At 43.5% G+C, this 23,120-nt stretch overlaps 1 protein-coding gene across 1 annotated transcript in view; it reads left to right on the top strand.

Moving 5' to 3' along the window:
- Nucleotides 1-23,120, top strand: part of CNTLN (centlein) — a 537,174-nt gene that overhangs the window by 130,344 nt on the left and 383,710 nt on the right. The window contains exons 8-9 of the mRNA XM_069766280.1: nucleotides 13,894-14,056; nucleotides 14,980-15,156. Coding sequence (XP_069622381.1) covers nucleotides 13,894-14,056; nucleotides 14,980-15,156 — 340 coding nt within the window. The remainder of the gene's footprint in view (nucleotides 1-13,893; nucleotides 14,057-14,979; nucleotides 15,157-23,120) is intronic.

The raw sequence follows: 23,120 nt of genomic DNA, 5'->3' as shown, positions 1-23,120 counted from the left end.
GCCACAGTATGTTTACATTTAGCAAAGTGTTCGGGGATGGGTAGCCAGGTTTTATTGCAGCGAATGGTGGATTTATGGCTAGCTTTGATGTGCTGTGTTGTCTCACCTACATATAGAAGGCCACATGGGCACTTGATGACGTAGACAACAAAATTGGAATTGCACATATAGTAGCCGCGGATGGGATATGTTTTGCCTGTCCTGGGATGTGTCACACTGTTGATTCACGTAAACGTCCCCTGACGTTGTGGAGTCAGTACATTCTGATTTGAGGTGGGGCGCAGGCTACCGATGTCAGCCCGAACGAGTCTGTCCCTGATGTCAGGGGCCCTCCTATTGCACATGAGGGGTGGTGTAGAGAAACTAGCTATATTAGGGTAGGCTTTCGCTAAAAGAGAAAACGTTATATTTCCCCTCAACAGTGGTTAACTGATGTACTAGAATTACCTCTTAGCTACAGGCTTACTTTTCGCTGCTCCAGACAGTATTCCCTTCATCGCCTCTGGTTGCCTTGTATATATCTAATATATAATTGCCTAGAATACTACTTCCTGCAATTTGTGCCAACTTCCGTGGCTTTGTCCGGAGCTAATGTCCGGAGCTAATGTCCGGAGATTAATTGCCTAGAATACTACTTCCTGCAATTTGTGCCAACTTCCGTGGCTTTGTCCGGAGCTAATGTCCGGAGCTAATGTCCGGAGCTAATGTCCGGAGCTAAGTGACGTCAACAGTGTCCAGTGTCTGATTGGTTGCCGCCTGCTGCGAGCGACCAATCAGAAACGTGCCGTACTGTGACACACTCCGCCCGCCATTTTGGTGTGATTTTTGAATTTTTACCTCACAGCAAGTTTCTACTGCGTGGAGGCGGGCCCAGTGACGTTGCTCTTCAAGCTCCTGCCGAATTTCGTCAAAAAAATGATAATACCATTTACCAAAACTATATATATTTAGTTGTGAAGTGGTTCAGTGACATTTTCACACCAATTTTGAACTTTTGTTTGGTGTTTTCTCCATATACTGCCTATTATTTTTGTTCTTTCTTACTATTATTTATTAATTGTATTACTCTTACATTTGAATAAATAAAGTATATATGGATTCTAGACTCCCGATTCTTTAGAATCGGGCTGCCATCTAGTTGTACATATTATATTTTATATTTTGGTGTATGTTTATTATTTTGTCTGTTTTGTTCTTATTTGTTTTCTTTTACGTATAATGTTATGTCACATACAGCTACTTATACTGTTTATTTGCTTTCCTAGTAACCCCATGAATAAGACCCGGGAGGGTCGAAACGTAGGGTTTCTATCTACGAATTATCACAGTGGCAATTGTTGACTTGTTTTCTTGAATAAATCTGGCATATACCTTTTTGCATCATACCAGTTTCGAGTGTGCGGTATTTTTTCTTCTACTATTGACTTGACCACACGGTCTGTTTTACCAGCACCTCCATGTCCTTGACCAGAGTGCACACCATTATCCTTGTTCCTGGCCGATAAGAGATATGGCCTTCACCTTTCAGGACTGATATACAGCATTCTATAATACTGTATATCTGTCCCCAACCCGACCTGTAAGAGAAGAAAAATAACTTTTATTATACTCGCCTGCGGTCTGGTCCAATTGGTGTCGCTGGTCTTGGTCCCTCGCCTCCCTTCTTCTTGCGATGCCGCCCTCCTGCTTGCTTCATGTGGATGACGTGTCTTCTCGGCACCGCGCTCCTGTGCAAGCGTACTTCTCTGCTCTGTTGATTGCAGAGCAAAGTACTGCAGTGCGCAGGTGTCGGGTCAAAGAGCCCTGGCGCATGCGCACTGCAGTACTTTGCACTGCCCTCGACAGGACAGAGAAGTACACCTGCACAGGAGCGCTGTGCCAAAGAGACTGTGTGGATGACGAAGGGTCACATCATTCACACGATGCAAGCAGGAGGATGGGGATTGTAAGAAGAGGGGAGGCGTCCGACCAAGACCAGCGATGCCCATCGGACCGGACCGCCCCGTAGGCGAGTATAATAAATTATTTTTCTTCTTACATTTTGGGTTGGAGGCAAATATACAGTATTATAGAATGCTGTATATCAGCCCTGAAAGGTGATGGTCGTATCTTATATCAGCCAAACCTGGTGACAGGTTTACTTTAATGGGAAAGCTTGGAAGAGGCCCAGACATATTTTAGAGCTTCTTTGCATTTGTTTAAAAGACTAAAAACAAAATGCTAGAGGTTTCTTTAGTTTTCAATGCAGTGAAAAAATGATCATAAAACAGCAGAAAAAAAAAGATGTGACAAACCATAAGAAAACCGTCCCCCAAAAATGTAGTTGGTCAAAACTTTTGGCAAAAATGCTCCAGAAATGACCAATGAAACAACGCGAAAGATGCTTAATGACATTTACTGAACCCTTTGTGCTTGAAAAGCTAGGCAGATTCACCTGAGTTTAAAAGACTTTGTGTGCACATACCCAAAGGTTGTCTCACCACAGTTCACTTTCAACACAAGAGCTGCTGTTTTGATCAGCAATTTTTTTTTCCACAGAACAGATTTTTATTTAAAGGGGAGCCTTCAGGGATAGAGTTCCTTTACACATGAAGACAAATCTGTAAAAATAAGTTGTTAAATTTCAATCAACAGCAAAATGGCAAATGCTTACTGATCAAGCAGTATCCGCTAATATTTACACTGGGCTGTGATTGTGAACTTTTATTTGAGGGTATTATATTTTACTTGATTATTATCACTTTGTGTAAAAGACCCTTTAATTCTTTGGAAAACCAGATTTGTGTTGACCAAACCATTGAGTGTAAAATTATCATTGTGTTATGGAGATTGAACATTAGGGGTTGTACTAGATGGTGGCCCGATTCTAACGCATCGGGTATTCTAGAATATGCATGTCCACGTACTATATTGCACAACCCACGTAGTATGTTACCCAACCACTTAGTATATTGCCCAGCCACATAGTATATTGCCCAGCTACGTAGTATATTGCCCAGCTACGTAGTATATTGCCCAGCTACGTAGTATATTGCCCAGCTACGTAGTATATTGCCCAGCCACGTAGTATATTGCTCAGCCACGTAGTATATTGCCCAGCCACGTAGTATATTGCCCAGCCATGTAGTATATTGCCCAGTCACGTAGTATATTACCCAGTCACGTAGTATATTGCCCAGTCACGTAGTATATTGCCCAGTCACGTAGTATATTGCCCAGTCACGTAGTATATTGCCCAGTCACGTAGTATATTGCCCAGTCACGTAGTATATTGGCCAGCCATGTAGTATATTGCCCAGCCACGTAGTATATTGCCCAGCCACGTAGTATATTGCCCAGCCACGTAGTATATTGCCCAGTCACGTAGTATATTGCCCAGTCATGTAGTATATTGCCCAGTCACGTAGTATATTGCCCAGTCACGTAGTATATTGCCCAGTCACGTAGTATATTGCCCAGTCACGTAGTATATTGCCCAGCGACGTAGTATATTGCCCAGCCACGTAGTATATTGCCCAGCCACGTAGTATATTGCCCAGCCACGTAGTATATTGCCCAGCGACGTAGTATATTGCCCAGCCACGTAGTATATTGCCCAGCCACGTAGTATATTGCCCAGTCACGTAGTATATTGCCCAGTCACGTAGTATATTGCCCAGTCACGTAGTATATTGCCCAGTCACGTAGTATATTGCCCAGCGACGTAGTATATTGCCCAGCGACGTAGTATATTGCCCAGCGACGTAGTATATTGCCCAGCCACGTAGTATATTGCCCAGCCACGTAGTATATTGCCCAGCCACGTAGTATAGTGCACAACGACATCCGGATCCTTGTAGTCCTGTCGCCTGTGTGCGGTGCACGCGGCAGCTTTCGGTCTCAGGGTTGGTATGAGCGCAGGACCTGTAATGACGTTGCGGTCACATGACCGTGACGTCATGGCAGGTCCTTCTCGCATAGCATCCTTAGCACCGGAGCCTGCCGCTTGCACTGCCGAGGACAGCGCGACGTCGGAGGTTGAGAATAACTTTTTTTTTAAATTATTATTATTTGTAACATTAGATCTTTTTATTATTGATGCTGCATACGCAGCATCAATAGTAAAAAGTTGGTCACACGGGGTTAATAGCTGCGTAATTGGAGTGCGTTACACCGTGCTCCGGTAACGCTGGCATTAACCCTGTGTGAGGGCTGACTGGATGACTGGAGGGGAGTATGGAGCGGGCACTGACTGCGGGGAGGAAAGAGCGGACATATTGCCGCCGGACTGTGGCCGTCGCTGATTGGTCGTGGCAATGGTCGTGGGCGTTCTGCCACGACCAATCAGCGACTTGGATTCCATGACAGACAGAAGCCGCGACCAATGAATATCTGTGACAGAGAGAAAGACGGAAGTGACCCTTAGACAATTATATAGTAGATTACCTTAGATTGATAGTGTCGCACAAAGTGTACAAGATTCGTTTTGAAGAAATAGATGAGTGTTCCAGCATGATGTTGGGATTGATATTAGATGTAGTAGCATTGGCAAATTATGCTTTATCAGTGTATTATCCACTCTTAATTATATTCCTATTTATACAGTGAGGATAGTTTTAGCATTTGAGTTGCAAAAAGCTTGATTTTAAGTACAGTGCCTAAATGCGTCAGTTACTTTTTTTAATTCAATTTAACAAAACCAATAGTTTTTATTTTTCCTTCGCTTCTCACTTTAAACCATTTATCAGCTGTTAAGGTACTAGGGCTCAGGACATATCCATTTGTCTCTAATGGTATTTAATGATTTCACGGATACAGTTTCCCCACTGAGTATTGACGTTTGGTGACATTTTTTGCAGGTCAATGGACCTGGAAAAAGAAGAGTGGAAAGCAAGCTTTAAATGTAACGTGTCAAATGCCTTACTCTACTAACCTTTATTGAGAGAAGTTGTCTCTTAAGTAAATGCACTTTTGGTGACATCATAGAAAAAGTAGAAGCTCTTGAAAGTACAGCTTAGTATGTATGCTAATTGACTTTTGGCCTGTTAAGTAACTCCTGAAAGACGAGAAAAAACAAAAGGGATAAAAATATACATACACATATAAATTAAATAAAAGAATAAATGTATTATATAAAAAACAGTGTCAGCCAAAAGCTTGGACACCGCTGTTAATGCCATGGTTTTCTTTGTTCTTATTTGAATTAACACGTTATATATTCAGACTGGTTGCAGCAAAACCACATTGGTACACATATGGAAATGAGTAAAGGAGAAGCACATATAAAACATAGAAAAAACAAAGAAAAAGGACTGAAAATCCTCCAAAAATTCAAAAATTAATACCATATAAAGGGACTGCAATTCTTACCTGCCCAGGTATCTGAACTAGTGCACTCCCAGGATGCAGAAAGCCCATATTATAATAAAATCGGGACAATACAGGTACATGATGCTCATGAGACTGCCACTCACAGCCTGCTGACTAATGGGGGGAGGGGGTGACTGCTTAGTATATGATTGCACAAAAGAAGATTGTATAGGGCGCTGTTCACACACCTATAATGCACAGTGCTTTGCTTACAGCCTATGAGTGATTCCCATGCTATTAGATCAGGCGGGCTGCCCAGCACTATATACATCCATCCTATGAGGGCAGACACCCTAGTTTACAAGGCCAAAGACTAGGGTTTCTGCCCTCATGGGATGCATGCATATAGTGCTGGGCAGCCCGCCTGATCTTATAGCATGGGCATCACTAATAGGCTGTAAGCCAGACTCTGTGCATTATAGGTGTGTGAACAGCGCCCTATACAATCATCTTTTGTGCAATCATATACTAAGCAATCACCCCCTCACCCCATTAGTCAGTAGGCTGTGAGTGGTTGTCTCATCAGCATCATGTACCTATATTGTCTCCACTTTCTTATCATATGGGCTTGCTGTATCCTGGGAGTGTACTAGTTTGAATACCTGGACAGGTAAGCACTGCAGTCCCCCTTGACATGGTATTAAAGGGAATCGGTCACCTACTTTTTCGTATATAAGCTTCGGCCACCGCCATCAGGGGTTTATCTACAGCATTCTTTAATGCTGTACATAAGCCCCTGATGTAACCTGAAAGATGAGAAAAGCAAGTTATATTATACTCACCTGGGGGGGCGCGGTCCGGGTTCGATGGGCGTCACGGTCCGGGTCCACGCCTCCCATCTTCATGCGATGACGTCCGCTTCCTTACTTCTGTCGTGGCTCCTGTGCAGGCGTACTTTATCTGCCCTGTTGAGTGCAGAGCAAAGTATTGCAGTGCGCAGATGCCCAGCGCCTGCACTGCAGTACTTTACGCTGCCCTCAACAGGGCAGATAAAGTACGCCTGCACAGGAACCGCGACAAAAGCAAGGAAAAGGACCCCCCAGGTGAGTATAATTTGTTTTTCGTATCTTTCAGGTTATATCGGGGGTTTATCTACAACATTACAGAATACTGTAGATAAGCCCCTGATGGCGGTGGCCGCAGCTTATATACGAAAAAGTAGGTAACCGATTTCCTTTAACATATGAAACCTAGCAGAATGTGTTAATCCTTGGATTCCGCCGCAAAGTACCTCCCTTTTTGTGAAGGCCCTACACCTCAGCGTTTTCTCAAGTAACTTCATCAGGTATCACTAGAGTTGAGCGAATTTCTTCGGGTCCCCACTTATTCGGCAAGCTATACTGCTTGCCGAATAAGCTGCAGAGAGAACCCGGAAACTTGGAGCGCGCCGGCTTATCGGCGCCGCAGCTGCATGTGTCGCAGCTGTGTCGCTGTCACAGGACATGCATGGAGAGCCTGTGTGTTGGGTTCTCCTTGCATGTGTCATGACTGTCACACAGCCGCGGCACATGCATCTGCAGCGCCGATCAGCTGGCGCGCTCCATGTATCCGGGTTCCCTCTTCAGCTTATTCGGCAAGCACTCTAGCTTGCCGAATAAGCGGGGACCCGAAGAAATTTGCTCAACTCTAGTAATCACATGGAATAGCTTCTAAAGAACAGGTATGCCTCGAAAATGTTTGTGACCATTAGCTGTTTTTTTTGTTTTTTTTTAAAAAGCAGGACAGTGCTGAGCCCTACTCCTCAAATGTTTTAAGCTAGAACATGGCAAGAACCCCTCAAATAAGAAGAGCAAAATGACAGTCCATCATTAGTTTTAGACATGAAGTCAGTCCAGAAAATTACTAGTACCTTGAAGGTATTCCCAAATGCAGTCATGAAAACCATTAATCGCTGATGTGAGGCCCGCCGCAGGAAAGATAGACAAATAAAAATCTCTACTGCAGAGGATGCCTTTCTCATAATTACCAGACTTGCCTGTACTTCAGATAACATCCCTCCTAAAGTGAGCACAGACATCAACTATCAGATTCATCTCAACATTAGTTGTCCAGAGGAGCCTGTGAGAAATAAGTTTTTATGGTTGAATTTATGCAAAGAAGCCACCAATGAGGACTTCAAACAATGAGACAATACAAATACTGAATATTAGAACAATAAAATCTGTTCTGTGCTTTGTTGAGTCAATATCAGACATTTTTTAGAACCAACCGCCATGTCTTTGTGAGATGCATAAAAGGTGAGTGGATCGTTTCTACGCATGTAATGCCCACCGTGAATCTTGCAGCAGGAAGCGTGGGGGTGCTTTGCTAGTGACCAATCAGCGACGGGCACAGTATCGACGTAGAAATCCCGCGTCTCTGATTGGTCGAGGCCGCCAGGCACAGCGACGACGATGTCATAAAGGACGTGGAAATCCCACGTTTCTGATTCAGTGAAGGGCACAGTATCGACGTAGATGTCATAATGGTTGCCGTGGTGACGACGATGTCATAAAGGTTGCCTCGACCAATCAGTGACGGGCACAATCTGCTGCGAATTCTGGAATCATCATTGTCCATATACTACGGGGACATGCATATTCTAGAATACCCGATGCGTTAGAATCGGGCCACAATCTAGTGATTTATAACTATGATCAGACTACAAAAAGTGAAAGTCCCATAGAGGGACTAAGTAAAAAAAAAAATTGTAAAAATATATTTTTTAAAGCACACGATAATAAAAAACATACATTCTACCCATAAGTCAGAATATTAATAAAAAAAAAATAAAATAAACAAAGTGCACGTATTTGGTATCACCGTGTCTAGAACGACCCGACCTATAAAACTTTCAAACTAGTTAATGCCTTCACCTAACACTAAAATAAAAAAAAAAGGCAAAAAGCTGCTTTTTCATCATACCAATGAACAAAAAAGGAACTAAATGCAATCAAAAGACTAATGTAAATAATAATGGTATAGCTGAAAACAAATAAACAAAAAGTTAAACCTCTCAGAATACAGGAATGCAAAAATATTATTTTTTTCTATTAAAGTTTTTGTGTAAAAGCGCCAACACATAAAAAAAGGTAAATGTGGTATCGCCGTAATCATACTAACCCAAAAAATAAAGCTGGTTTATCAATTTTGTGACATGCAGAACAGCATAAACCCCCTCTAAAGAAACAATTTGTGAATTGCAGGTTTAATATATAAATCTGATATTGCTGTAATCTCACCGACTCGAAGAATAAAGTAGTCTAATCACTTATACCACACAAGGGACGGTTTAACAAATAATTGAACCAATTCTTCACCTACTGTTGATTTGTTCATTCTGCCTCCAAAAGTTTGCAGTAAGGCTAGGCGCACATTTATCCTACACTGAGCGCTTACACCGAGTTAAACATGTAAATCTCTGAAATACGTGATTCAGACTGAACCCACAGTGGAAGATTCCCTATGAGGCAGATGGAGTTCCTTTGGACGTTGTCTGGCATGTGATACGGTGGTGTCTGTCTGTTTAGGCATGCATAAAAGCTTGTTTGCTGAAGTTTTTTGCATTTCTGAAAAGAAAGACAACTCTGAACAGATGGAGTCCATAGTAATTCGGCTGCCTCATTATAGTGAATGGACCCGTCTGGTGTTGCACCTGAGTTATGTCATTCTGAGATTTAGCTCGAAACTCCTATGTAAGTACTCAGCTTAGAGCGCAAGATAAATGTGTTCCCAATAAAAGCTTCAACTGAAAGTAAGTCCTCACGCAAGTCCATAATCTTTTAACGAACATATGGGGGCTTCCACATTACCAGTAGCACAAAGCTCTGGAAAAGCGCTATGACTCCTTGGCCCCGAAAAGAAATATAGCAAATTCTGCGCTCCCAAATCCAAATGCCATTCTTTTTTCTCAGCCACATAGTGTGACCTAAATCACATTTAGCATCCACATGTTTGACATTTCTGTAGCTATGAGACCCCGCCTAATTTATGGGTGCATGTATCCAGAAGGAGTTGGGCACTATAACGTACTGGGCACTGCAATAGCAGATTTGCTATCTTCACTCAGCAACATCCGCTGCTGCTTGTTACTGGAAAATGCCCTCAGAGTCAAATAATCCCTACATCTGCAGATAAATTAGAAAAGGGGTATAATTTCCAACATGGGGGTCACTTGAAAAAGGGAGTATTCAGTTCTAATAGCATTTAGGGGCACTGTATATGGAGTCTGCAAACTATTTTGCAAAATCTGTTCTACAGGAGGCAAATTGTGCTCCTTCCCTTTTGATTCTCTCTGTGTAGCTAAACAGTACTGTACAGCCACATTTGGGGTATTTAGACTTTCAGCAGAAATTTTGTGACTATTTTTGGTGCCATTTCTACCCATTTCCCCATATGAAAATGTGAAATTGGGGCTAAAACAAAATTTTGGTAGTAAAAATTGAATTATTTTTCTTCACTGCCAAATGGTATAAAATGCTGTGACACACCTCTTGTGTCAATATGACCACAGTGCCCCTAGATGAATTTGAGAGGTGTGTTTTGTAAAATGGGGTAACTTTATGGGGGCTTCTGCTGTTCTTGCACCTCAAGGGCTCTCCCAGTGGGTCATGGCTATCGCAAACCATAACAGTAAAATCTGCCCTATAATATGGCACTCCTTCCCTTCTGAGCTTTGCACTGTGCCTGGAAAGTAGTTTTTAACCACATATGGGGTATCCGTGTACTCAGGGGAAATTACACTATAAATGTTGAGTTCCATGTACTCCTGCTATCTTTGTGAAAACGAAAATATTTGTGGCTAAAACAACATTTTTGTGTGAAGAATATTTGTTTTGATTTTCACAGTTAAACGTTGTAAAATTCTGTGAAGTATCTGTGGGTTCAATGCGCTCACCAAGTGTCTGGATAAATTCCTTGAGGGAGTCTACTCTCCAAAGTGGTGTCACTTGTGGGGGCTTTCCACTGTTTAGGCACATCTAGGGCTCTCAAAATGCGACATGACATCTCCAGATCATTCTATGAAAGTCTGCGTTCCAAAATGTCACTCCTTCCTTTCCAAGCCCTGCCTTGCACCCAAACAGTTTTCCACCACACAGAGTATCTGCGTTCACAGGAGAAATTGCATAACAAATTTTGGGGTCAATTTTCTCCTGTTACTCTTGTGAAAATGACAAAAATTTGTGAGAAAAATGTTTTGTTTTTTTAAATATTCATAACTCTTCATTATAAACATCTGTGAGGCACCTGGGGGTTCAAGGTGCTCATCAAACATCTAGATACATTACTGTACTTGAGGGTTTAGTTTTTAAATGTGGTCACTTGTGGGGTGTTTCCACTGTTTAGGCACATCAAGGGCTCTCCCAATGCAACATGCTCTCCGCTCTTGTTCCCAGCCATTTTTGCATTCAAAAAGTCAAACTGTGCTCCTTCCATTCCATGCTATGCACCTAAACGCTAGTATCCTCCCACATGAGTTATCTGTGTACTCAGGAGAAATTGCCCAACAAACTTTTGGGTCCATTTTCTTTTTCTCTTTAAATTAAAGGGAACCTGTCACCCCGTTTTTTGAGATTGAGCTATAAATACTGTTAAATAGGGCCTGCGCTGTGTGTTCCTATAGTGTATGTAGTGTACCCCGATTCCCCATGTATGCTGAGAAATAACTTACCAAAGTCGCCGTTTTCGCCTGTCAATCAGGCTGGTCAGGTCGGGAGGGCGTGGTGACATCGGTGGTTCTTCCTCAGCTTTACGTTGGTGGCGTAGTGGCGTAGTGGTGAAGACACAGCGCGCGATCTGCGCTGTCATCCCTTTCGTCGGTGGGGGCGGCCATCTTCCTGGGGCCGCGCGTGCGCAGATCGAGTGCTCTGCTGCACGGGGCTTCAGGAAAATGGCCGCGGGATGCCGCGCGTGCGCATTAGAGATCGCGGCGGCCATTTTCCCAAAGCCGAGTTTGCATCTCGGCTTTGGGAAAATGGCCGCCGCGATCTCTAATGCGCACGCGCGGCATCCCGCGGCCATTTTCCTGAAGCCCCGTGCAGCAGAGCACTCGATATGCGCACGCGCGGCCCCAGGAAGATGGCCGCCCCCACCGATGCAAGGGATTACAGCGCAGATCGCGCGCTGCTTGTTCACCACTACGCCACTACGCCACCAACGTAAAGCTGAGGAAGAACCACCGATGTCACCACGCCCTCCCGACCTGACCAGCCTGATTGACAGGCGAAAACGGCGACTTTGGTAAGTTATTTCTCAGCATACATGGGGAATCGGGGTACACTACATACACTATAGGAACACACAGCGCAGGCCCTATTTAACAGTATTTATAGCTCAATCTCAAAAAACGGGGTGACAGGTTCCCTTTAAGTAAATTTTTTGTAAAAAAAATTTTTTTTTTTCCTTACGCATTGCACTCATTCCTGCAGTTTAATTCATTAAATTTCTTAAATGTTGTTTGAGAACTTGTGCTCCCTAAGGCACGGTTCATATTGCGTTAGGTCAGTCCATTCAACACATGTGTTAAACGGACTGCGTTAATGCAAGTGCCGTTAAAGATCGCGTTATGCTCCATCTGCGCTAGCAGTGATGGACCCCAAAACACTGCAGACTGCGTCCGAGGGCCCGTCACAGAATGACGGCACATCGCTAACGCATGCCAATTATGACATGCGTTAGCGATGCGCTACATAATAGCAGTCAATGGGTGCGTTAACGCATCCGTTACATAGCATTAGTGCCGCTATGTAACGGATGCCGTCAGCGCATTGCCAATAACGCAATGTGAACCCAGCCTAAAAAATGGTTTGGTAAGTTTTGTTGGAAAAATTAAAAATTACTGATCAACTTTTAACACCTGTAACTTCCTAATAAAAGATTTAAAAAATTATGCAAATATAAAGTAGACATGAGGTAAATGTTGTTTATTAACTATTTTGTGTGACACAACTCTCTGGTTTAAAAGCAGAAGAGTGAAAAGAAATTTTAAAACTTTTCGACAAATTTTCCAATATTTTCACAAATAAACGAAAGTCATATTGAATAAATTTTACCCCTATTATAAAGTGCAATATGTCACGAAAAACATTTTTAAAGGGAACCTGTTACCCCCTCAGGCGTTTGTAACTAAAAGAGCCACCTTGTGCAGCACTAATGCTTCATTCTAATAAGGTGGCTCTTTTAGTTATGATGCCTGCACACGCTGAAATAAACGTTTATAAAATGAGCCCCCTCTTACCCTGAAATGTTCCCGGAGGCGGGTCTTTCCCTCCTAATCAGACGCAGCACAGCCATCACTCCAGGCCTGTGTGCGCCGGGCGCCGCCTCCTCTTACTTCATTAGCGTTCCCGGCGCCTGCGCATTAAGTTTTTTTTACGGGCGTGTGCGCAGTTGCGCTGCCCTTCGTACTTACAGCGCAGGTACCAGGGACGATAATGCAGCAAGAGGAGGCGGCGCCCGGCGTGCACAGGTCCGGAGTGACGGCTGTGCTGCGTCTTATTAGGAGGGAAAGACCCGCCTCCGGGAACATTTCAAGGTAAGAGGGGGCACATTTTATAAACGTTTATTTCAGCGTGTGCAGGCATCATAACTAAAAGAGCCACCTTGTCAGAATGCAGCATTAGTGCTGCACAAGGTGGCTCTTTTAGTTACAAATGCTGAGGGGGTGACAGGTTCCCTTTAAGGGAACCTGTCACCCCCAAAGTCGAAGGTGAGCTAAGCCCACCGGCATCACGGGCTTATCTACAGCATTCTGTAATGCTGTAGATAAGCCCCAATGTATCCTGAAAGATTAGAAAAAGAGGTTAGAATATACTCACCCAGGGGTGGTCCTGCTGCGATCCTGTTTGTTGGCCGTCGCGGTCCGGTCTGGGGCCTCACAAAAGTCACTATCTGCAGATCTGCTCGTTATAGCCGTTTGCTAGACATGGTGCTAATGCTCTCATTTGGTAGACAGCTTCAAGCCACATGTTGTGGACCCCTGCTATAGAGCATGCTGGTCTTCAACACAACTGTTGTGAAACTACAACTCTGAGAATACCTTGTCAGATAAAGGATGGAAGACCATTTATATAACTAGTGAGGTTTTTCAAATAGATCGTCTTGCCAGGACCTATGGACACCAAAGGTGGGAGGACTTAGAGATACTCCTGAAGCCAGAGCAGACAGCTTTTAAATATCAGTAGCCGTATACAACTATATACAATGGTCTTTTCATGTCTGCATGTCTGTCCACAATGACGCCAATACACTATTGGAAAGTATTCTTGGATATTTACTGTTATTATATTTAATAGTTTTTTAGGTCAGATATTACAAATTTGCCTAGATGTTTCTGCTTACTGTTCATGTGTTAGGAAGGAGATTGCTGTCATGACACACGTTGTTAAGGTATATAATCGGTGAACCATTATGGTTAGCGAAAGTATTTACTGTAGTTGCATGCCTAATACTCGCTTGGCTTTTAATCGCCTACGCTTGTGCTTTCCATGTATAGAGATGTAAAAAAGGCTGAGAGTTCATTTCTTATATCTCTTTAATTCCATGGGTCCATGTTTTTGATAACAGGAAGGAGTTGCAAGAACTTCAGAATCTTTACAAACAAGGCAACGAACATGCCGCCCAGCAGGCAGAGCTTATACAGCAGCTGCAGACGCTTAATATGGACACCCAAAAAGTATTGAGGAATCAGGAAGATGCCCACATCACTGACACCATCTCATATCAAAAAGTATGTAGGATTTTTTTTTTTTTTTTTTTTATTTCTATTACTAAAATTAGGTCTGAACAGTCACCACATTGCATTCAGTGCCAGCTCCAATATTGCCATGTGCTAGCTACCCAACTGCAGGAGCCAAGCGCTTGCCATGTCGGCTCATTCCACTCCACTCCATATCCACTCACCTGTCGTCATCAGCCTCCCAGTGCTATGCAATCCTGTGTGTAGCAAGCAGCCCCCTCAGACAAGACAGGCGGATCAGAGGGCACACTGCAATATCAGTGAGTGCAGATCTGAGGACTGAGCGCTGTCAGTCATCACAAGGGGAAGGCATAGGAAGGTAATCGGGAGAAAGGTGCACTGAGCTCTTGGCCACACCATGGGTGCACTGAAGTACCCTCATTTACATATGTAATAAAACCGTTCTTACATAAAACGAAATAATTAAAATCTCCACACAAGAATTTTATTTTATTAGGGCAAAGTCTCTTATATGAATATATAAATGGTTTAGTTTGATGGGTGGCAGACTCTATATAGGTTGGCCCATAAACAACATTTAAGATGTGAGCATGTATGACCACGGCTTCATTTACTGTCCCTGGGATGAATGGTCATGTATGCACACTACCCCATAGACGAAAGTGGAGCAGTGGTCACTCCATTTACACAGCTGACCTTTGGACCCGCCATCAATAGTGTGTATTTATAGGTTATGCTAAATGTATATAATCTCTGATCTCTTCTGCTTTTTATAGGACACCTTGAGAAAAATTTTGGGTGAAAACAGCCATATTTTTTTCCAGTGTTCACTCTAAGCATATACACATAAACCTAATAATTGCTCTTCTGTAGTGTAGGTTGTAAAATGTTCTTTTTTCCCCGAAACCCTTTATACCTGTGTGTACTAATTATTGCTGTTTCCCCACTGTCAGCTTTATAATGACTTGAATACATGTTATGAAACAGCAAAGTCCAGTGAGACCCAACTGCGGCAAAGTAATATTGCTCTTACTGAGCAGCTACATCAAAAGGAACAGCATATTAGTCAACTGCAAGTGAACCTGCAAGAGGCCCTCAATGCATTACCCAAGTCACCTCAAGAACCTCAGGTACAGCATTAGGAACTGTAATGTGTTTATATTTTATGAGTGGTTCACCAGACCAGCCTTATTACAAGATATGTGTTCAGTCTTTCCAATAGTGAGTATTGACTTTTTCTTTTAACCTCTTGACTGTGCAAACGGCACACACGTTAAAGAATAGTCTGTACAGTGACTGTAAAGTCCATTAGCTGTTCATTCCTTAATGGCTGTCACGTAGCTCTGAACGGCATTTTATGTTTCACTCTCCTTTTCTTCTCCGTATTTGTCTTCCAAATCCCAATAAGTTCGAACTGAAAGATGATAAAATAAGACATGTTTAGCATCTCAGAAATAAAAATGAAAGTATCGACCTCCACACATTTCTTGGCCTCAGTTCAGGAGCCTTTTTTTTTTTTCCTGCACATAAATAGTAGAAAAATGGCTTCTTTCCTTCAGATAATGCAAAATTGGGCAGGAGATTTGGGAGTGTCCAGCCTCCTGTTACTTTAGTTAAAGATACTGTTATAATGTGGGTATTATGGCAGGTGCGTTCTGATGATAAATCTGTTATTTTGCCAAATTCTGATCTCTAATGGTCATATATGGGTTTCGAGGCTCCTCGTTAGTCTCCCTGGTTATGTATAAGTCAGCCGCCTCTTATCAGTCCCTTTGTTAGTAGGGTGGACCTATACAAGGTGTAACATTGTCTACACAAGGGGATTGCTCACAGCCAGATGTTCATTTTTTGATATCCAAATGGAGTAACAGATGAGAGAAGAGTAATAGTGAATTCCAGTAGTTACTAAACCACATGTGTCAGAAGAGATGATGGGTCCTAATTAATTATGGTGTACAATTCCAAGGCCTAATCGTCTGTGTGACCCATGTTCTTTACAGCCTATGTGGTGACAGGCTAGTGACTGGTTGCGGCAGTTACATGTTGCTGATGGAACCTCACCTGGTGGCAGATTCCCTTTAAAGGGTAACGGTCAGTACAGAAAGACTGTTCAAACCAAGTGCAAGTGTTCGGTTTATCCTTGGCATGACAAAACATTTAAGTGCACCTTCCCATCTACTTATCTTCCCTCTATATCCACCCCCATCTCCTTCTTCTTTGATTGACAGATCTGGCTTCATAGAGCTAGAGAAGGGTGGAGATAGATGGAAAACAAGTAATTTGGAAGGTGATCTTAAATATTTGACCACGCCAAGGCTGCATTGTGCACCTGCACAAGGTTTGAACCATTATTCTCTGCTGGCAGAGTCCCTTTAAGTGTATTTTATTCTGTTTTTTTAAGGTCTGCATTGGTATCTCTTCAGGTTGTTCAATAAATTGTTGGGTAGTGATCGCATCATATACGAATAAGAATAGCTATTTCCTCTCTAGCTTCCTGATATCATTTTGTATAATGGCCACCTGTTAAAATAGAGTTTAGTGTGAAGTCACAGAATGGGAATTACTGAATCACTTGAGGATTTATTTTCCGTATTTGTTTTGTCTGTTTTCTTCTGACATTGCCTGTGAACCTCTATTTGGAAATCTTTTACAATGGCAGTGCCAGAGTAAACCGTTGATTTGGGATTAGAGTGAGAACGAGGAGTGAGACTTTCTTCATAATGTACAAATACAGCTGTACTCCAACTTTGCTTCTGCAAATCACAGAACCCAAGAGCTCTACAAAGAATGTCAGCAAGGATTACCTCGGCGTCTCCAAGTGCTCTGTATTACAAGATGTTATTAGCAGATTTAGCCGTTTATTGTTGTAGACAAATCACGTGCATATCGCCTGTACTTGCTTACACATCTTCAACCCTTGTTTTTTATTCTAAGGTGTAAGGCCTGAGAAAAAAAGCAAGCAATAAGCATAACATTAGTGAAGCGCTCCCACTAACTTTCTTATTCATTAAATGTGTGTATATGTGCATGTTATGTGTGTGAGAGTATTAATATATTCACCTACCGCTGTTCTCTGGTGTCCAGAGCCATTCCGCTCCTCTTCTCAGTGACATCACCTCTCTGCAGACTGTCTGGGTCACACTGTGGTCTGTATGACCTTGAAGTCACTTTTTGCATTGAAAGCCTATAGAGCGTCAGAATAAGGCTCCATACACTTACACTATAAAGAGACTTCTGGCTCCTGTATAGAGTGAGCCGGCTAATCGGAATTGCAGTGACATCACTGAGAAGAGGAGCTGAACAGGGCTGGACACCGGAGAGAGCAGCGGTAGGTGAGTATATTAGCATTCACACTACATTACATGCACATATACACACATTTATTGGATAAACCAGTTAGTGGAAGTGCCTCTTTATTGACAGTTGTAATTTTTCTTTTTTGTGCATTGTAAAGTTAGCTAATGTTTCTGTATGATGGCAAATTAGGGTGCAAATCTTCACATTAAAGGGCTTGGTTGCTTTATCTTTATTTTATCAGATAAGATTTTGTGGCACTAGCCTCATTCAGAAGTCCATTTTTCATGTACGAATTCGATCTATGTTTTATAGTCCTAGTTTTTTGGCTGAAACGATTTTTTTACACACTTGTGTTAACCTACCAAAGTGTCTGTCAAGCATCTCCATTTCCAGATACAGTTTGTGCTTCATCTTATTGTATTCTTTCTAGTAGTAGGGTTAGTCTTCCCTTTTCCAGATTCTGTTCCCCTTTTAAACATTAAAGTGCCATAAAGGTTCTACAAAATTAGCCTCTAAAATTGTGTGGAACAATTAGTCTCTAAGCGTAACATTTTCCCTTACAACCCTACCATGAAAATGTGGCTACCTGCTTGTTTTTGAAACCTGAGAATGCAAAGGACTGAGCATTTTATTTCATGGAGTGGAGGCATCCGTATTTCCGAGTTCAGAGAGGTGTCAAAAGATTCAAAGTTCTTACAACAGGTGTTTGTGGTTATTGAGACATTAGTTCAGGTCTTATAGCACAACTATTTCACCTGAGCAGTTTTTCTATTCTTTCTATTTTTAGGGAAAAAAAATATATAAAGACAGCTCCTGGTATGGATGGCACAACTCTTGTGCCCACGTTATCTCTGGAATGTAAATTTACTTATATACTAAATCTGACCAGCCACCAGAGCTGTCTGCTCCTAAATAACTCCAGTATACACAGTCAGATCAAGCACATTTCTTGACCTCCTCCGCACAATTAGTGTAAGTGGACAATGTTCTCTTGCCAGTTTCCTGAAATCAACCATTTCTTTTGCTAAATTGTTCTCTTTGCACAAAAATCTGTCATCTTCAGGTTACTTACATATTTCTGCAAGACTTTTTAGGTATATAACAAGTAGAGATGAGCAGATTGCTTTGCGCAGCCTTAGTCCACTGTCCAGGTCTGTGATTTCTGGCCATGGACAGGAGCTACTCAAATTTCCTTACGGCTCGGCTTATGATTACTTGGGCTTAAAGGAAACCTGTCTCCCCCAAACTCGAGGGTGAGTTAAGCCCACCGGCATCAGGGGCCTATCTACAGCATTCTGTAATGCTGTAGATAAGCCCCCGATGTATCCTGAAAGATGAGAAAAAGAGGTTAGATTATACTCACCCGGGGCGGTCCCGCTGCTGTCCGGTCCGATGGGCATCGTGGTCCGGTCCGGGGCCTCCCATCTTCTTACGATGACGTCCTGTTCTTGTCTTCACTCTGTGGCTCCAGCGCACTTTGTCTGCCCTGTTGAGTGCAGAGCAAAGTACTGCAGTGTGCAGGTGACGGGAAAGGTCAGAGAGGCTCGGCGCCTGCGCACTGCAATACTTTGCTCTGCCCTCAACAGGGCAGACAAAGTTCCCCTGCGCCGGAGCCGCAGCGTGAAGACAAGAAGAGGACGTCATCCTAAGATGATGGGAGGCCCCGGACCGCGACGCCCATCGGATCGAACCGCCCGCCCAGGTGAGTATAATCTAACCTCTTTTTCTCATCTTTCAGGATACATCGGGGGCTTATCTACAGCATTCCAGAATGCTGTAGATAAGCCCCTGATTCCGGTGGGCTTAGCTCACCTTCGATTTTGGGGGTGACAGGTTCCCTTTTAAGAGATGTCACTTGTCTGCCGCACAGATAATGTCACACCAGGCCAGAGGCTCAAGCACCGTGTCTTGGGAGCTGGAAACTCAGGAAATGTGCGCAGCTTGCATCCACAGGCAGTGATCACTGACCTGGACCGTGGACTGGGTTTGCGCAAAGCGATCCACTCATCTTTAATATCGAACTTTACAGTTTATTGAAAATCTTAATATATTCTTACCTTGTAATGTCTTCACATCGTGTTCCATCCATATGTGTCTGGATCCCAGAATTCCAAGCGGCGGAAGTTCACCAACCGCCATATTGGGACACCCAAGTGATGGGTGTCTCAATATGGAAATTGCTGGTGGTACCAGCCTCTTGCGCGGTACCACCAGTGGAACACCGTCGCAACACACATACCGTATGTGTCACACACACACACACTGTATATGCCGTAAACACCACACACACTGTGTACGCCATACGCAGCCTCTTGCCCGGTACCACCAGCGGAACACCGTCGCGTACACGCCGCCGCCAGAATTTGCCGAATGATTCACTGACCGCCACCATCTTTGTACAGGAGGAGCGGATGCACAGTTTTAATGTGACCGCCGCTATCTGTCTGCACAAAGATGGTGGCGGTCCGACTTACAGCGCCTGCGCGAATTCCACGCAGGTGCAGTGAATAATTCGGCTGATCCTGACGGCAGATGGGCGACGCGTCTACAGGCAGAGGAAGCCGGTCACATTAAATGGGTTTTCCCACGAATGAAAGTTCATTTTAAAAATTGTCTGTGTCTGACCGTGTAAGGAGCATACCGCATCTCCTGAGCAGGGGAGGAAGGAAAAGATAATACTGACATTACAGCAGGGGATCACAGTGGATTCATTTTGTTAGGTAAAATATTGCTCTGACTGTTTTTCAACAATATTTTTCCTCACAAAATGTATCCTCTGCGATCTCCTGCTGTGATGTCAGTTAGAGTGGATATGGGGGTGAGAGATTCTCAACGCTGCAAAGCCTGCCCCCATCATCACATTACCGCCCGCCTCCATCTATTTATATATTTACATATTCCATTTTTTTTTTGTACCCTCATTGAGTTAGAACGGGTGGCAACACACTATGTCATTCTGACCATCAAAGAAGAAGGGAAAAATGATAGAAAATTGCAAAATAATTCAAGCAAATGTCATTGCAATCAACAAAAATGAAGTTATCTTGTGTTTATTTTTCCTTACACACAATACTCCTGTTACAGCACCCCTGTATGTGCTGCTTTAGAGGTAGATGTGGCCCCTTTACCTCTTGGATTCCTGTGCGGATGCATAGGTTGCACCAATAGTCTATCTGCCCATGAATTACACATGATTGTGAAACACAGTGATTTGATTGGATTTTGTCAGTGGAGAATATAGTTATTTTCATTTAAGCTCAGAACCTAAAATGATCTTGCAAGTTTTTAAAATATAGACCTTACAATTATTACCATTTTAAAGGTATAATTAATTTATATAGTCATCATTCATTTGCAAAACTGCATATATCATATTATGAGACGTTAATTTGGGAATGTATTCTCTGGAATATAAATTTTATCTGTGTGATTAATAAATATTTGATAGTGTTTACTGAACAAATGTAGTCAGTGTCTAGCTGTCTTGTATCTTAAGTTTGTACATGTACCTGCTGACATCAAAGGCCGGTTTAGTAGTCCAGGCATCCACGGAAGCTCTGTAATTAACTTGAATTGAATATTTTTATTTGTAATAGATGATCTGACAGGTGTATGCTTTCTCCTGATATAAAATTCTGTTGCAACTATTAAAACATTCTTTTAAACTCTCTCTGGTTATTCAGGAATTGGCTATTCGTAAGAATTGGCCTTAGTGAGAAATGGCTACTGATATGTTCAAAGGGTTGATCAGTAGGAAGCTCAGCAAGTTGCACTTGGAACTTAATCAATACTATTCTGTGTGTGTATAAATATTTTTTTTTGTACATCCGTATCTGGAAAAATCGTAGTTACTTACCGATAACTGTATTTTTCTGATCCCATGACAGCACCACGGAGAGAGAGGGATCCGCCCTCAGGGACAGGAAACCTACAGGTGAAAAAGGCGGTACCTCTCTCCCACATCAGTTGGTTTACAGAACATTAACTAGAACTTCAGTTGTAACTTAAAGGGAACCTGTCACCTGAATTTGGCGGGACCGGTTTTCGGTCATATGGGCGGAGTTTTCAGGTGTTTGATTCACCCTTTCCTTACCCGCTGGCTGCATGCTGGCCGCAATATTGGATTGAAGTTCATTCTCTGTCCTCCGTAGTACACGCCTGCGCAAGGCAAGATTGCTCATTTTGCCTTTCTACCCAGTCTAGTGCAGCGGCAGCACACTTATGCAGTGATGAGGCAGTGACCCAGCAAACTTCAAAGCAAAAAGTGTCTTTAAAGGGAACCTGTCACCCCCAAAATCAAAGATGAGTTAAGCCCACCAGCATCAGGGGCTTATTTACAGCATTCTGGAATGCTGTAGATAAGCCCCTGATGTATCCTGAAAGATGAGAAAAAGAGGCTATATTATACACACCCAGGGGCGGTCCGCTGCGGTCCAGTCTGATGGGCGTCGCGGTCCGGGGCCTCCCATCTTCTTACGATGACGTCCTCTTCTTGTATTCACGCTGCAGCTCCGGCGCAGGCGTACTTTGTCTGCCCTGTTGAGGGCAGAGCAAACTACTGCAGTGTGCAGGCGCAGGGAAAGGTCAGAGAGGCCCGACACCTGCTCACTGCAGTACTTTGCTCTGCCTTCAACGGGGCAGACAAAGTACGCCTGTGCCGGAGATGCAGCGTGAAGACAGGAAGAGGAAGATAGGAGGCCCGGACCACCACGGCCATCGGATCGGACCTCCACGCCCATCGGATCGGACCACCCAGGTGAGTATAATCTAACCTCTTTTTCTCATCTTTCAGGATACATCAGGGGCTTATCTACAGCATTACAGAATGCTGTAGATAAGCCCCTGATGCTGGTGGGCTTAGCTCATCTTCGATTTTGGGGGTGACAGGTTCCCTTTAATGTTCAACTAAAAAAAAAAAACACAGCACACGATATCTTCCGGATCGCAACCAGAAACCATATCCTCTGGATTAGGCCGCACGCTCCGGTCCTGGGTGCCGGCAGCTGTGCCGGGTATTGATGCGAGCGACTCGTGCGAGTTTCTCGCATTGCACTCGCAAGAGTGACCCCGGCCTTACAGTCACTAAACACGTCAGGCCACCTCTGACCGGTTACCATGGGTGTATGCACCGCTATGTACGCTGTGGTAGCCAGACCCTTCAGCTCCCTTGGCTGATTGGCTCTGCTTGCTTGTGTTGCCTCACACAGGTGGAGTACTGCAGACCCTCTTGCTCTGTACTTCAGCCAACACCAGACTGACACTGAACCTGACACACCCAAACCCTATACTGCAGGGTTTTTAACTAGCAGCCTGTGGCCTTTAGCCACATGGAAAACTCGGCCTGGAATTAAACTGAGTGCAACTACCCTCCTGCAGTCTGTTTCAATACACACAAAAGCCCAGAGCAGGTTTTCCCTAAATCTGCCTTGAACAACCAGTATGTCCAAGACTTATACTCACTTTAGCCTGCATTGCAGTCTGCATTGCAACCACAGCCACGCCTGTGACCTCAATGCACCCTCATGGCCTGAATATGCCTCTGTACGCATCCTGGGGGGGAACATAGTGACCCTCACATGTAACACCAGTCACTGCCTCACACCAGATCATTTTTCTCTTGTCCTTAAGGTCTATGAGATCACATGATTACAACCAGACTAGCTGAATCCTTCTAAGCTCTATGTAGAAACATGAGGTCCGTTTTCTCTGTATGAGTCATAACTCACTCCATAAGTCCCCGGCAGGGGGGAGAAGCAGAGCAGTTGGGTCAGAAGTTGATGAGGGGGGAAAGAGACTT

The sequence above is a fragment of the Ranitomeya imitator genome, chromosome 1 (assembly GCF_032444005.1).
Source record: "Ranitomeya imitator isolate aRanImi1 chromosome 1, aRanImi1.pri, whole genome shotgun sequence".
NCBI lineage: Eukaryota > Metazoa > Chordata > Amphibia > Anura > Dendrobatidae > Ranitomeya > Ranitomeya imitator.
This window is presented reverse-complemented; position numbering and strand designations above follow the sequence as displayed.